This window comes from Sinocyclocheilus grahami, unplaced genomic scaffold (genome assembly GCF_001515645.1).
Source record: "Sinocyclocheilus grahami isolate Dianchi unplaced genomic scaffold, SAMN03320097.WGS_v1.1 scaffold126.1, whole genome shotgun sequence".
In the NCBI taxonomy this organism is placed as follows: Eukaryota; Metazoa; Chordata; class Actinopteri; order Cypriniformes; family Cyprinidae; genus Sinocyclocheilus; species Sinocyclocheilus grahami.
The window spans coordinates 1,168,561-1,184,388 of NW_015505305.1; the positions used below are offsets into that span (position 1 = coordinate 1,168,561).

The 15,828-nt window shown below is 36.0% G+C and overlaps 1 protein-coding gene and 1 pseudogene across 1 annotated transcript in view; one reads left to right on the forward strand and one right to left on the reverse strand.

The window, feature by feature from the left end:
* LOC107590288 (multidrug resistance-associated protein 1-like) overlaps positions 1-10,542 on the reverse strand; it is a 10,779-nt pseudogene extending 237 nt beyond the window's left edge.
* A 2,514-nt stretch (positions 10,543-13,056) lies between these two features.
* LOC107590289 (erythrocyte band 7 integral membrane protein-like) overlaps positions 13,057-15,828 on the forward strand; it is an 18,836-nt gene continuing 16,064 nt past the window's right edge. Inside the window, exons 1-5 of the mRNA XM_016278999.1 lie at positions 13,057-13,153; positions 13,256-13,362; positions 13,580-13,649; positions 13,750-13,832; positions 13,919-14,122. Of these exons, the coding sequence (XP_016134485.1) occupies positions 13,057-13,153; positions 13,256-13,362; positions 13,580-13,649; positions 13,750-13,832; positions 13,919-14,122 (561 nt within the window). The remainder of the gene's footprint in view (positions 13,154-13,255; positions 13,363-13,579; positions 13,650-13,749; positions 13,833-13,918; positions 14,123-15,828) is intronic.

A 15,828-nucleotide genomic window follows, 5' to 3' on the forward strand; every position in this document is an offset into this window, starting at 1 on the left:
GTTATATAAAGGATTGTTGCTCCTGACCTGTCTGTTTGCATGACAGTGAGCGGGTTCTGAGTGAGCCACAGTACAGTGCAGTCTTTAAACTCTGTGTGGATTAACTGTTGGATCAGGTCCTCTGATTCTAGGTCCACACAAGGAAGGGCCTCTTCCACAAGCAGGATTCTGACCCTTGCAAGCAGGGCTCTGGCCAAACAGGGCAGCCTCCTCTGGCCAAAGCTTTCACAACACAAAAACAAAAATATTTAACCCATAACAACCACTTGTTTGTTGTGCCAGTACATAAAGGTTGCCATAGAGAAAAATATATTGGTTTCATGAGGCAATAAACCAGAGCCACGGTCCAGATCTGGACTCATGATTGGTTCCAGCCAGAATGTGAATCATTTCACGCTGCAGTTCGTTCTACACACAAATTAAGCAGGCTTTATAACAACTTGTGGGAAACAATGAATTAGCTCAAATATTTGCGTTTGTCCAATCTGCAAAATCCACTTAATAAAACGTTTTAATAAGATTTTTAATAATCAAATGAGAAACATGTAATCTTTGTGATTCTGTTTTTTGAATGTACTAAATGTTTTATTTTATTTGTTTTGATTTGTTTAAAAATAATAAATAAAATATATTTTTTAAATATACTTTTATTTACTTATTTATTAATTGACCAGGATTTAAATCAGATGATTTTGAACAAAATAAGCAGCCTTAATATCAAGTTGTGAGAAACAATGAATCAGCTCAATTTGTCCAGTCTGCAAATTTCAATTAATTGCACTTGATTTTTATAATCAAATAAGTAACTTCTTGTAATCTAACAGTTTTTTTTTCAGTTAGTTGTGATCCTATTTTTTGAACATATTAAATGTTTAATTAAATTTTTATTTAATATATATTTTTATTTATATAAGATAAATAAAATAATATCAAATATTTAATATATTTATTTATTTGTTTGTATGTTTTATTTGAAAACTTTTCATTTATTTTATATGCTAATCGGCCAGGACATGACCCAGGCCAGACCCGACTTTATACAGGAAAAAGCTCCCATCTTGGATACTGGGGCTTTATTATTTCTTACTTTTACAACATATTGTTGTACATATTATGGTACCCAACTTGAAGATTTATATTGCATATTTTTGACATTTTATAGAAAACGTATGTAAATTTGAAAAAAAATAAATAGACAGCTAAGATAGACAAATAGTCCTGAGTTGAATATCTCTGCAATACGCTAATATATTTTCTACATTATCCATTTGTATAACTGTATGAAAATTAACTGTATTCTGGTACGATGTAATACTTTGAATATTATAAAAACATGTAAAATTGGCCCACGGCATCCAAAGATTTGATTCCCACACACCTGAAAGCGAGGGAGGTCCTCTGTACAGGGTGCAGCAGCTGACCAGGCAATAGTCGAACACGCTCCTTTAGATGGCAGAGCTCCAGAGCCAACCACATCTGTGCATCAGTATACTGGGAGAGCGGGTCCAGGTTAGTCCTCAGGGGACCAGAGAACAGTACGGGAACCTGTAACACATGGGACACCATAACTCATTAGTGAATACAATACCTGGATAATGCTTGTTACTGGCGGAGCGTGGGTAAAGTTAGGTTTAGATTACACACAACATTATAGAGCATTCCATCTACCACACCCAGTGAAATAGTTCTGTTAGCTCCAACACTCCTTCACCTCCAGTCTTTGATCGGTTTAGCTATGGCTGGATCAAGCTAGTTCGATATCATTATCTTGTATGCAAATATTGATCAGCTAACCTGAGAAATGATTTGTAGACGACTACGAAGGTCATGTAGACCCATGCGGGCAATGTTTACATCGTCAATCAATACAGCACCTCTCCTGGCCTCCACTGACCGGAACAGACAGCTAACCAAACCATCAGTGCCTGTCTTCTCCCTGCTTATGACCCCAATCTATACACATGCAAACAAACAAAAACCTCCCTGAGATTTACATTTTGTTAGTTAATGTTAACTAATGTAGTGAACTAATGTTAACAAATGGAACCTTATTGTTACCTAGTGTTACCTATTTATTTATTATGAGCACGTAAATCTTAGGTTTGGCAATAAATAAATAACAATGAAATTAAATAGTAATTAATTTATTTATTATCAGTATGGAAATCTAAAAAAATAAACTATTCAAAGTACCTTTTCCCCTTTTAGAATGGTGAGATTAATTCCTCTAAGAGCTAGTGTGCAGTTAGAGGAGGCTTCAGACTCAAAGCTCCTGAACTTCACTTCTCCATGCTGGGACCAGTCATAGGGTGGTCTGTAGGTGACACTCCATGCTGCCTAAGGTAAAAAGGGCCAGATGGCTCAGTCCAATTCCATGGAGAGGAAATTATATCTAGTGACACTCATAGGTGACCATGTAGGGAAAGGTGGGGGTGGGAAGCACAAAGGAAGGAGAATTTAGATGTTACCCTGTACCTCCTTCTCCACTTTGGCAAATCCACAAAGGTTTTGCATGCTCAGCATGTCCATGTTGATATCAGAGGCAGCCTGAGGGTGACGGTGAAGTGCTTCTTTAATCTGTAACAAAATGTTTTCATAATCATTATGAATTAATTAAACAAAACTCAGGTTAGGTATCAGAACAGTTGAACTTACATTGAAGGCACAGATCAATGCCAGAGCCACAAGCCCTGAGTCTGGTTTAGTCTCCAGCAGAATGTACATATGTACAATTATTTTTATTGGCTTGAAAATACAAGAAATCTCAGTCAAAAACAGTTGCAAAAGCTATATTATAATCAGTCAAGCTATATTATAATCAATGGCGCCCCTTAGTGTACTGTACTGTACCTACAGAGCACCTACATATACTGTATATTTGGCGTTTTGTGTTCTACTGTTCTTTCAATCATAAATTATTCTTTGTCAACTGGTGTTGTGCCAGCAGCACTTAAAACTGCTGCTATCACCCCTGTTCTAAAAAAGCAAAATACAGATGTGAACAATTTAAACAATTTTCGTCCAATACCAAATCTTCAATTTTTGGCTAAAATTTTAGAGGGTGTTGTTGTTTCTCAATTACACAATCATTTGACTGTTAACAACCTTTTTGAGCCATACCAGTCTGGGTTTCGGAAACTGTACAGTACTGAGACAGCCTTGGTCAAAGTTACTAATGACTAGTTATTAGCATCTGATCTATCTGTGTCAATCCTTATCCTTTTGGACCTAAGTGCAGCTTTTGATACCATCGACCAAACGGTATTTCTTAGTCGACTTGAATTGGTCTTTGGGGTGACAGAGATTGCTCTGGATTGGTTCAGATCCTATTTAACTGATCGTAGTCATTTTGTTTTTATGGATGGTCACAGATCAGAGGTCAGTCCTGTTAGTACTGGTGTCCCTCAGGGCTCATTACTTGGTTCCCTGGCTTTTCATCATTTATATGTTTCCTCTTGGACAATTGTTAAGATCTCTCAAACTGAACTACCATTTTTATGCTGACGAAAAGCAGATTTGCATCCACTCTAATCTGGGCCAAAATGTGAATATTTCCCATCTCTCACACTGTCTCTCTGAGATTAAGTTGTGGATGTCTGAAAATTTCTTGTGTTTGAATAGTTCCAAAACGGAAGTTATGTTACTCGGCTCTCCCCATAAATTGCGTAATGCTGGATCTTTAGCTTTGTCTGTTGATGGTGTTGCTCTGGAGTTACAAAGTAAATTTAAAAATCTGGGCGTTATTTTTGATCCCAGCTTGTCATTTGAGCCTTTTGTGCTGAACACTGTTAAGACCTCGTACTTTCATCTCAGAAATATTGCACGGCTACGACCTGTGCTGTCTTTCTCTGTTGCTCAAAGGTTAATTAATTTGTTTGTCTTTTCTCGTCTAGACTATTGTAATGCCCTTCTTATTGGAGTCTCAAAATCTTGTATTAACAAACTTCAACATTTACAAAATTCAGCAGCCAGAATTATTTCAGGGGCCAGGGTTGTTGATCAGCTAACAAAAACACAAACTCTCAAATATGAAACTACCAGTTTATATATATAATTATTTAGGTAATAATTAATACAATAAATACATTATTTAAAATATAAAAAAAAAAATTAAATATATTTTTTAAATAAAATAATTTGGTACATACTTTTTGGAATAGATAGTGCACTCTTTTCTCATCAGAATTATTGTGCTTATCTTTACACCTGTAAAAATTAATACATCAAGAATATTTAGACTCTAAGTATACAGTGTATTTAAGGTAAGTCTGCAGTGCATGCATCAGCACAACAAAATCACAGATAGGGTGGAGAAACAAGGTGTAGCTTGTTGATGATGATGCCACAACAAGCTCATTAATGTGAGGTAAAAAGAGAATGTCGGCAGCCCTGTTCAGTCAGGCTCGTGGTTTTCTTTCCCATGAGAATTTATTAGTCTCCACCATTGTGTGACCAGAAATCCCTGCCTGTGATTCTGTCCATATCATCCTTTCTTAACCTGCACTAACCCTCATGACTAAACCACACAAGGCCACTCTGGTACAGAGAACACAGTAAAAGAAAAGCATGATACATTCTCTCAGGGGGATCAGAAAGATATTAATATCAGAAGCACTGCTAATGCTCTTAAATGCACTGATGTTTGTCTTGGATTAAAGCAATTGTAATATATTAATGCTGGATCTGCACTGGACAACGAAGACCGACGGGTCAGGTCACACACTGTGCTTTACCAATGATCTGGACTCTGCCTAATCAAATGGATAACATAATATGTACACAAACATTTGTATTTCTATCATGCTAATACTAATACTAATACATTGTTTTAATACTATTGTAATAGTATTTTCTATCCTCTAAACTGAATATTTGGAGCCAGTAAGTTTTTTTTTTATTAATTAAATAATATTAAGAAATTAATACTTTTATTCAGCAGGGACACATTAAATTGAAAGTGACAAAGACATTTCAATGTTAACAAAGATTTATATTTTAAATAAATGCTCTTTCTTTTGAACTTTCTATTCACAAAAATATTAAGCAGCACTGTTTTCAACATGGATTGTAATTAGAAATGTCAAATCAAAATATTTAAATTATTTCTGAAGGAACATGTAGCACTGAAGACTGGAGTAATGGCTGCTGAAAATTCAGCGTTGCCATCATAGGAATACATTTCATTTTAAAATATATTAAAATGGAAAACAATTATTTTAAATTGTAATAATATTTCATAATATTACTGCTTTACTGCATATTTAAGCAAATAATCGCTGCCTTCTTGAGCATACGAGACTTCTTTTAAACATGAAAAAACTGACAGACCCCAAATGTTTAAATGAGGCTGTTCAATAGAAGAATTACAATAGATTATAAAAGAATGAATAAATACACTATATGGATCTTAATCTTAATTTTAATATATTGTGACTTTACCTTTTGTAGTAACTAACAAATCCTTTGTAAGAAAGAGCTTCTCCAGATGGCAAAGAGACTGCTGTGCCTGCATAAATTATGTTGAGATTAATTAATTGATTTGAACAAATGTATTACAAGTTTCTTAGAATTTTATTAGGATCTTTAAATAAAGTAGGTTTTGATGTTATGCCACATGCATGCTACCTGCTTGAGAGCACAGAGAGCTCCAACAGAGGTGGGCGGAGCAATCTGAAGAAACATAGGAATGTAAAGATCTGAGGCGGTGTGAGAACATTCCCATCATCCACCAGGACAAACACACCAAGACTACAGAAACCAAACCTGCATAGAAAGACAAATAGTATGCGAAATACATGTAAAGGATATTTGCAGTTCATCTGGTCTTTACGAAACACTGGGTCTGAGTCACTGGTGTCAGAGGTCATTACTGATGAAAGAGTAGCATGATGGAAAACTCAGTGTTCTGACCTCAGGTTGTAATCTATGATAGACTTTGGTTTGGGTTTTAATCTCAGAGCTCTGTGGATTTGTTTACTTAGTAAGCCTCTGTGCATCTGGAGAAGAGAGGCAAGGTAATTTGACCTCAAAGTCACAGCTTAAGTAGTTTAGCAGTAGTAAACTAGATTTTTAGCAAGGATGTGAAATATCTAAACACAAACCAGCAAGCCTTCAGATTACACAGCAAGATAACTAGTAGCACTAGAAAAAAACCTGATGGTTTGCCCATCTTGCTGATGAACCTGGTGAAGCGGTGTCAGTCTTTTCTTAAGGGTATTTGTCCTGAATATCAAGCACTCACCAGGAAAGGCATACAGATAGAGTTGAGCATAGAGAACGCTGTCAGATATCCCAGAATTCTTAGCATCTCCAGCTCCCTGGCCCGTGACTCTGTAATTCTTTGATGGAACCAAGACTCCCATGCGAGAAACTTCAGTGCCTACACAAAGACAGATTAAAAGTCAGCATAAAATAAAAATCTGTTTTCTAAACACATCTGCCTCCATCCAGTCAACATTGTGACTTTACCTTTTGTAGTAACTAACAAATCCTTTGTAAGAAAGAGCTTCTCCAGATGGCAAAGAGACTGCTGTGCCTGCATAAATTATGTTGAGATTAATTAATTGATTTGAACAAATGTATTACAAGTTTCTTAGAATTTTATTAGGATCTTTAAATAAAGTAGGTTTTGATGTTATGCCACATGCATGCTACCTGCTTGAGAGCACAGAGAGCTCCAACAGAGGTGGGCGGAGCAATCTGAAGAAACATAGGAATGTAAAGATCTGAGGCGGTGTGAGAACATTCCCATCATCCACCAGGACAAACACACCAAGACTACAGAAACCAAACCTGCATAGAAAGACAAATAGTATGCGAAATACATGTAAAGGATATTTGCAGTTCATCTGGTCTTTACGAAACACTGGGTCTGAGTCACTGGTGTCAGAGGTCATTACTGATGAAAGAGTAGCATGATGGAAAACTCAGTGTTCTGACCTCAGGTTGTAATCTATGATAGACTTTGGTTTGGGTTTTAATCTCAGAGCTCTGTGGATTTGTTTACTTAGTAAGCCTCTGTGCATCTGGAGAAGAGAGGCAAGGTAATTTGACCTCAAAGTCACAGCTTAAGTAGTTTAGCAGTAGTAAACTAGATTTTTAGCAAGGATGTGAAATATCTAAACACAAACCAGCAAGCCTTCAGATTACACAGCAAGATAACTAGTAGCACTAGAAAAAAACCTGATGGTTTGCCCATCTTGCTGATGAACCTGGTGAAGCGGTGTCAGTCTTTTCTTAAGGGTATTTGTCCTGAATATCAAGCACTCACCAGGAAAGGCATACAGATAGAGTTGAGCATAGAGAACGCTGTCAGATATCCCAGAATTCTTAGCATCTCCAGCTCCCTGGCCCGTGACTCTGTAATTCTTTGATGGAACCAAGACTCCCATGCGAGAAACTTCAGTGCCTACACAAAGACAGATTAAAAGTCAGCATAAAATAAAAATCTGTTTTCTAAACACATCTGCCTCCATCCAGTCAACAACTGATCAACTGAACCAAGTCCACCCCCCCAACATTTTTTTTTTTGACAATCTGTTTCACTTGGATGTATGTCACAATACAGGAAAAAAATCTGTCGCTACTAAAATCGCCATGAAACCAAAGTTGCAATCTTTTTTCCCTACTCTGACGTCTTAGTGAAAGGTCTCAAATGAGAAAAAATGTGGAGCGGAACTTGATTTTGTCCATCAGGAATTAACTGGATCGTTGTCATTTGCTAATTGCTGCAATCTCATGTGAGTGACAGGTAGCTAAAGGACAGGAATTGTTGTTCTGCCCTCACAACGATGTACACGTCATCAGAGAGACGTCGTTACAAGGGTAAAGTGAAGTTACATTTTTTTGATTGAAGATTATGAGGGCACATGAATTTAAAAAAAACAATGATTGCAAAAATAAATAATTTATAATAAACACTGCAATATTTCATGAAAAAAAAGGACTGTCAATTTTGATTTAATGGTGGCTTTAAAGATGAGTCATTCAAGCAAGAACTAAGCTTGACTTTTTGTCCTTAAGGCAGGAAATATTCCTCAAATCTAAATCAGCTCATGCTCAGATACATGACTGAGCCACCCTAAGAATAAAATCCTAGAATCACCCCTGATTGGGACTGAAACTAATTCAAGAGTTAGGACTATAAATGACAGGATTATGTGTGAGGATTAGGAACACAAAAGACCTGGTATTTATGCAACATTTCCTTGATGAGCTGTTCGCTCCCTTCCCTGATGATCAGCTGAGTTCTCTGAAACAACAAAGATTCTGAAACATATGAGTATCAAAACATAGACAGAAATGCACTGAGATGCAATGAACACGCTTCATTTTATTTTACGCATGCATACTCCCAAGCAATTCTTGAGCAGCCTGGCCTTACTAACCTGAAGCTGTTTGGCTTTGCACTCCACTGCTGAGTTGACAGGGATGAGGACTAGTAAAACTTCAGTGCCTACACAAAGACAGATTAAAAGTCAGCATAAAATAAAAATCTGTTTTCTAAACACATCTGCCTCCATCCAGTCAACAACTGATCAACTGAACCAAGTCCACACCCCCAACATTTTTTTTTTTTGACAATCTGTTTCACTTGGATGTATGTCACAATACAGGAAAAAAATCTGTCGCTACTAAAATCGCCATGAAACCAAAGTTGCAATCTTTTTTCCCTACTCTGACGTCTTAGTGAAAGGTCTCAAATGAGAAAAAATGTGGAGCGGAACTTGATTTTGTCCATCAGGAATTAACTGGATCGTTGTCATTTGCTAATTGCTGCAATCTCATGTGAGTGACAGGTAGCTAAAGGACAGGAATTGTTGTTCTGCCCTCACAACGATGTACACGTCATCAGAGAGACGTCGTTACAAGGGTAAAGTGAAGTTAAATTTTTTTGATTGAAGATTATGAGGGCACATGAATTAAAAAAAAACAATGATTGCAAAAATAAATAATTTATAATAAACACTGCAATATTTCATGAAAAAAAAGGACTGTCAATTTTGATTTAATGGTGGCTTTACAGATTAGTCATTCAAGCAAGAACTAAGCTTGACTTTTTGTCCTTAAGGCAGGAAATATTCCTCAAATCTAAATCAGCTCATGCTCAGATTCATGACTGAGCCACCCTAAGAATAAAATCCTAGAATCACCCCTGATTGGGACTGAAACTAATTCAAGAGTTAGGACTATAAATGACAGGATTATGTGTGAGGATTAGGAACACAAAAGACCTGGTATTTATGCAACATTTCCTTGATGAGCTGTTCGCTCCCTTCCCTGATGATCAGCTGAGTTCTCTGAAACAACAAAGATTCTGAAACATATGAGTATCAAAACATAGACAGAAATGCACTGAGATGCAATGAACACGCTTCATTTTATTTTACGCATGCATACTCCCAAGCAATTCTTGAGCAGCCTGGCCTTACTAACCTGAAGCTGTTTGGCTTTGCACTCCACTGCTGAGTTGACAGGGATGAGGACTAGTAGCAATGCCACCCCCACCAGAATGTCTGGGCCCAATTCTCCCCACAGTAAGCACAGATAAGTGAGCGACTCTCAGGGGAGCGGACCATAGACAGGCCAGTGTGACCACCTGCTCTGTCACACATTCAACCTCCCCTAATACATCAGTCTCCTGAGTGGTGTTCGATTGCCGCCGAGAACTACAGGAAAGAGAGAATGCCTTAAATGTGCAGGAGGGGGGAAATGAAGGGAACATGAACCATGGAATAGAGAAGAGAAACCTTTTAGTATATAAATAGATATGTACTGCTAACACTTTAAGTGTGACATGACAAAAAGTTTGTGAGAAAAAAAAATGTTGCAGACTGCTTTTTGTTAGGACTGAAAGCATACTGATTGAGATGAGATAGATTATGAGACCTTTACCTTCCTGTAGAGGGCACCAGCCAGAACCGCTTGTGCATTGGCAGTTATTATACTACTATGTTTCTCAAATTGATGCTGAGAAACCGCACAGCAGCAAACTGCTCCAAACACCACTAGAGAATATGTGTATCCTGCCCAGTTGAACACAGCCTGCCTCTCACAGAACAGGATAACCCACCTGTGGTTAAAAAACATACAAAAACAGATCAGAGAATTTTAGCAGCCATTACTCCAGACTTCAGTGTCACATGATCATTCCGAAATCATTCTAACATGCTGACTGGCTGCTTAATTTGATCAATTATCACTGGTGCTTAATTATTAATAATGGTTCTTATTTTGATCAATGCTGAAAAAGGTTTTTGCTGCTTATTATTTTTTGTGAAACATGATATTCTAATAGTAAACAGTTATTTTAATTTGTAATAATACTTCACAATAATACTGTTTTATTGTATTTTTGATCAATGTAACCTTGGTAAGCATAAGAGGCTTGTTTGAAAAACTTAAAAATCCTAATTCCAAACTTGCATGGCTTGAAATAAGAATCATAGTCATACCTGAGTCAGAGGACCTAAAATGCAAAAAAGATCAGATGACAGTCTCAGAAGCACAACTTTGACTAAGGCTGGATGGAATGTCACCCATATAGCATAAAGGAGAATGTAACCAGTATTGGTTTTACTGGGGACCTGCAGTGACTCTCGTCCAGAATCCTCTTCTAGGTCCGACCTCTGTGTATATCAAATATTAACATTAAATCTCATTCAAAGCACACCTTTCACAATGAAAACAAGTACAAAAGAGAAGGTTGTCCCTGGCTCCTGTGTATCTTCACAGTTACCTGGTTGTAATTCTGTTGTTTTTCCCACTCGTGCTCAAACACAGAGCATAGGGTGAGGACAGACTCATTATACAGCTTGCAAAGGTCAGACAACCGCAGCGGTCCCCTGTGGCCCATTACAAACAGCCTGAAAACAGAAAGAAATTGTTCAAGCTTGCTGTGGATGATAACATTATGAATACCTCACCAGTTATATAGGCTTAGACTTACCTATTTATCCAAAAGAGATTCATACTGATAAGGCTCCCTTTTGACTGTGAGCACAAATATCAAACACAAATCTCAGTGCAGAGACAATGGTAAATAAATGCTGTAGTGAATAAATATATATATCAATATAAAAACTATTAAACAGAATATTGTTTTGAAAACACAAAAGAAAAAGTAAATGTGCAATACTGCAGGAAAATGATTTCAAACCCATATTTAATTATGAAATGACAGTCTAAAAATAAGAGACATTCAGTTCATGCAGTGTGGGAAAAAATAAGTTGTACTTACCTCATTTCAGTAACGCTGGCAGCGTCTAAAAACAATATAACATTAATGACTTGCAGCGTGTAAATGACAGCATCTGCCTCTCATACAGCTGGAACAATAGCACCTTACAGGAAAACACATAAAGTAGTTTTTTTTTCATGTCATTACATTGTTTAGAGCATTAAAATAAAAAAAAAATAAAAAAGATATTTAATTCATAAGTTATGCTACGTCCTTGGTAGAGGACATTGGGACTCAAATAAAAAGACACGAATGAACATGCATAGGCAAAAACAATAGATTTTTTAAAATCACCAATACATTTTTAGTTTTCAGGATTTTTTTTTTTTTACCAAACTAGTAGATAATTCTCTCAACTATGTTATAACAGAATGATTTGACATACCATTTTTCTTTATGCAAAATCTGTGTAAAATGGCCATAAACAGGTTTTCTCATTTTATATAATGTATCTTTAAACTAAATCTAATTTGCATATTCATGTGTTTTTGGGGCAATATGTAATGAAAAAAGAAGTGTAATAATGGGAGTAATAATTTACAAGATTTTCATAATAATATATAATATTTCATAGGAATATTGAAATATAATTTCTTTCCCTATTCATTTGTTGTGTCTCCCAAAATGTGTAATAAACATGCTTTTAGTCCTGGTGTCCTCATATGAGGACATGTATGAAATCAACATCCTGTTTTGTAACAGAAAGTCATATTTTGATTTGAAACCCCATAACATTTTCCTGAGATGTTGATTTATGACACACAGCTTAAAAATTAGTCATATTTAAATAATTACAAAATATTATTTTACACATATTTAATACATATTTCCATAAGAGTGTCACTAAATTAATATCAGACATTTCTGAAGACCAAGGAGAGGTAGTGGTCATGGTGAAACATCCAAACATTTAGTATCTCTGAAAAGCCCTAATTGTGCTCTGTACAGGACATCCAGACTTAAAACTGTGGCATGTATAGTCTCAGAGAAATTCACTAAAATATAATGTCCTCATATGAGGATGCAGGTTCTCAGGAGGTTAAAGTCTGTGAGCAGCATTAGTGAAAATGCTGCAATTGTGCATTTTTCTCATTGAATATAAGTTGTTTTCATTATACATTATATTTTCAGCATCATAATTTAAGCAAAAGTTTTTTTCAAAGTCCTTCATTTATTTCAGGTTTAAAATAAATATTCTAGTTCTAGCTTAGTCAGAGTAAAATTTAACTGGACTAATTATTTTATTCATTAATAAATGTTCTATTTTATTAATGATGAACTACCATTCATCATTAATTTAAAATCTGATCATTTTGCAGTTTGAGAATTTATCAGATTTATTTTCTCAGATTTAGAAAAGAAACATTAGAGAAGATTTTAATACAAAATTATATATATTTGTATTGTTTTAAAGATGTTTACATATTACTATAAAGTGAGAGAAAGAGAGAGAGAGATAAAAGGGAAAATTATTAGATTTAGGCCTCACATTCTGTAAATTCAGATTCATTCAGATACATTCTGCATCTGAACAATAAGAAAAACAAAGCATTTGTTCATAGCATGTGTAAACAAAAAGATAATATAATGATGATATATAATAAGGCCTCATCAAAGAAGAATGAGCAAACAAGAAATTGACTTTCAGGTTTAACATGAGCTCAGTTTTGTTGCTTAGCGACATGCCATGCAAAGTTCCATGTTGTGTTGTGTGTGAAAATGGGCGGTAATGGAAAAAGAGAGCATATTTAAATAACCTTAAATATCTCACTGAAACTACATTTCATCAGTCCAACAGAAAACAAAACCGGCTAACCATGTCTATAACTCTGTCTTCTCAGAGTGAGATGTCCCGTAACAGAGTTGAACCTGCAGCAAATGAAGAGAGTGATACAAAAGTCATACTCCAGTCAGGTTTGCCGGGCTTTTTAAAAATTCTTATATATATATATATATATATATATATATATACATATTCAGATAATTTTGATGCCATTGAGACTAACCTCTTATCAGATGGTGATCAATCCAGGAGCTCTGGGTTCTGTGGATATCTCCTTACCTTCTTCTCCTTCCTCGTTGTCTTTCTTACTTTTCCTGTCTCGGTCTGGTTTTGTATGAAGGTAAGATAATAATTATCTAATGTAAAACCATAAAAAAATTTAATTTGTTTTTATTATTATTATTATTATTATTATTATTATTATTATTATCAGAGAGTAAAATCTGACATATACATTAAGATCATCACATTAAGTGAACATTAAGTAATCATCACTTATTATTTCATTATTTTTATTTCTATATCAATCCCTAATCTATATTTCTTTTTGTCAATAGATTGTCCAGGAATATGAAAGAGCAGTTATTTTCCGTTTGGGACGACTACTAGGCGGTGCAAAAGGACCTGGTTAGTAATTACTATTCTTAAAATCATGTATAAATTTGTTAAAAATTGTTTGCTTAGTTCAGTTGTAATTTGCAGTTCTTTTTATTGATTGTTTTTAAAGGTTTGTTCTGGATTATTCCATGTGTGGACACATTTCGGAAGGTTGATTTAAGGACAGTATCTTTTGACATCCCTCCACAAGAGGTGAGTGATTCATTTGAAAATGTTTAAATCTTGTTTTTTTTCTCCAATGAGTAACAAGTTTAATATCATATTGTTTTTCTCCTCAGGTGCTGACCAAAGACTCAGTGACTATCATGGTGGATGCGGTGGTCTACTATCGCATCTTTAACCCCACTGTCTCCATTACCAAAGTGGAGAATGCTAATCATGCCACACAGATGCTTGCACAGACTACATTACGAAACATGCTCGGAACTAAGAGCCTGGCAGACATCTTAAAAGACCGTGAGGAGATGTCTGAACAGATGGAGGTAAGATAACCCTTCCCGAAAACAACTCTAAATCTTTAGTAGTTTAATACTCCTAAAAAGAAAGGTTCTTTATTGGCACGTGGTTCCATTAAGAACCTTTAACATCCATGGAATATTTCCATTCCACAAAAGGTTCTTAGGGGAACCCAAAATTGTTCGTCTATGGCGTTACTGCTGTAGCGGATCAGCTCATGGGGAAATATGAATAATTAACCATAACTAGTTATAATTAACTATTCATATTTTAGATCCACTGTAGATATTTAGCTCACCACTCAGGGTCAACCGTCTTGTCAATTCTAAGAACGTTAATTTCCTGGTTAAAGGAAATAACTTTCTTACTGTACAATTCTATAAGTTTGTAACGTAAATCTGCATGATTATTGACTCCGGTTATGAGTAAACAATGAACACGTCAAGTGTGATACAAGTAAGGTTTTATTAACTACATAAACACTTAAACTAGTCTAACATACTACATAAACACATTAAGCCGGTCTAACATACACATACACACCCACACACACACACACACACACATACAGTTGGTATAGGAAAGGGTTAAAGTTTAACTCAGCCATAGAAAGAGGAATAAAGAATGGATTTTATGGAACACTTTGCATGTATATTCAACAGATCAAAGCCTTCAGGGATACGTCAGATACTGAGTTCAAACACACCTTTGTAAAAAGGTGTAACTGATACTTAATGTATCAATTAATAAGACTAAGTTTGAAACTTAGCGAGTCTCGGCGGTCTGAAAGAGATTCCTGATGCAAATCTTAAAGCTTCCCGTAGACCTTTGCTGAATTCGGGTCGATGAAAAGAACCAGTTTGAGTCAGAGTCACTTGATGAATGAAAAGGACTAGGCCGGAGCCTGGCACGAGCTTTGGTATCATGGAGCGTTTCTCACATCTTCATCTTAGCATCTCACTGAACCACCGAACAGGGGCGGGTCACATGGAGTGTGGCCTTTAAAGCCTGCAGAGATTCACGCCTCTCAAGATGAGTTCGTCCAATGAGGAAGGCTGAAATCCCAAGCAGGAGGTTGGAAATACTGGGGATTTTTATGACTCTCTGTCTGTAAGCATGGTATTTTGCATATGTAATTCGCTGGAGTATTGAGGCACAAATTAGTACCGATTCTTAGAACATCAATATGTTGCAGAAGTATCAGCATGTAATATGCACTCTCAGTTAGATCATCCGAAGACGAATTCATAGATACTAGACATGGTAGAGTTACTTATATGAATGAGTGGTTTATCGTAAGCACGAATAAAAATAGTCTATAATACAACAGATTAAATACAACACAGCAATAATATACACAATGGCCTGAAGAAAATGGGTGTTCATTCAAAGAAGGTTTTCCTATGAATTAATTAGTAGAAAAGTCAGTTTCTCCTGTGCATTTGTGCCTTTCTTATGAGGAAAATGAGGGAGTTTATCCCCTGCATTCCTTTTAGGCCATAAAACCAGTGATATCAGCATTGGTTACCATGGAACCAGAGGCCTGTTCTGCCTTTCTGAGGTGTTAGGTGCATTTCGGGGGAAGGGTCCATAGACCCTCGTAATTGGCCATTTGGTTAGGTGATGGGGAGTTCGATATTATTTGTTAAATATAACAAAAAGTTGTGTGTCTGATTGGTCCAAATGCTACATAATTCCCCCCTTTCGAACGTTGTTGTCCATCCAATAGACA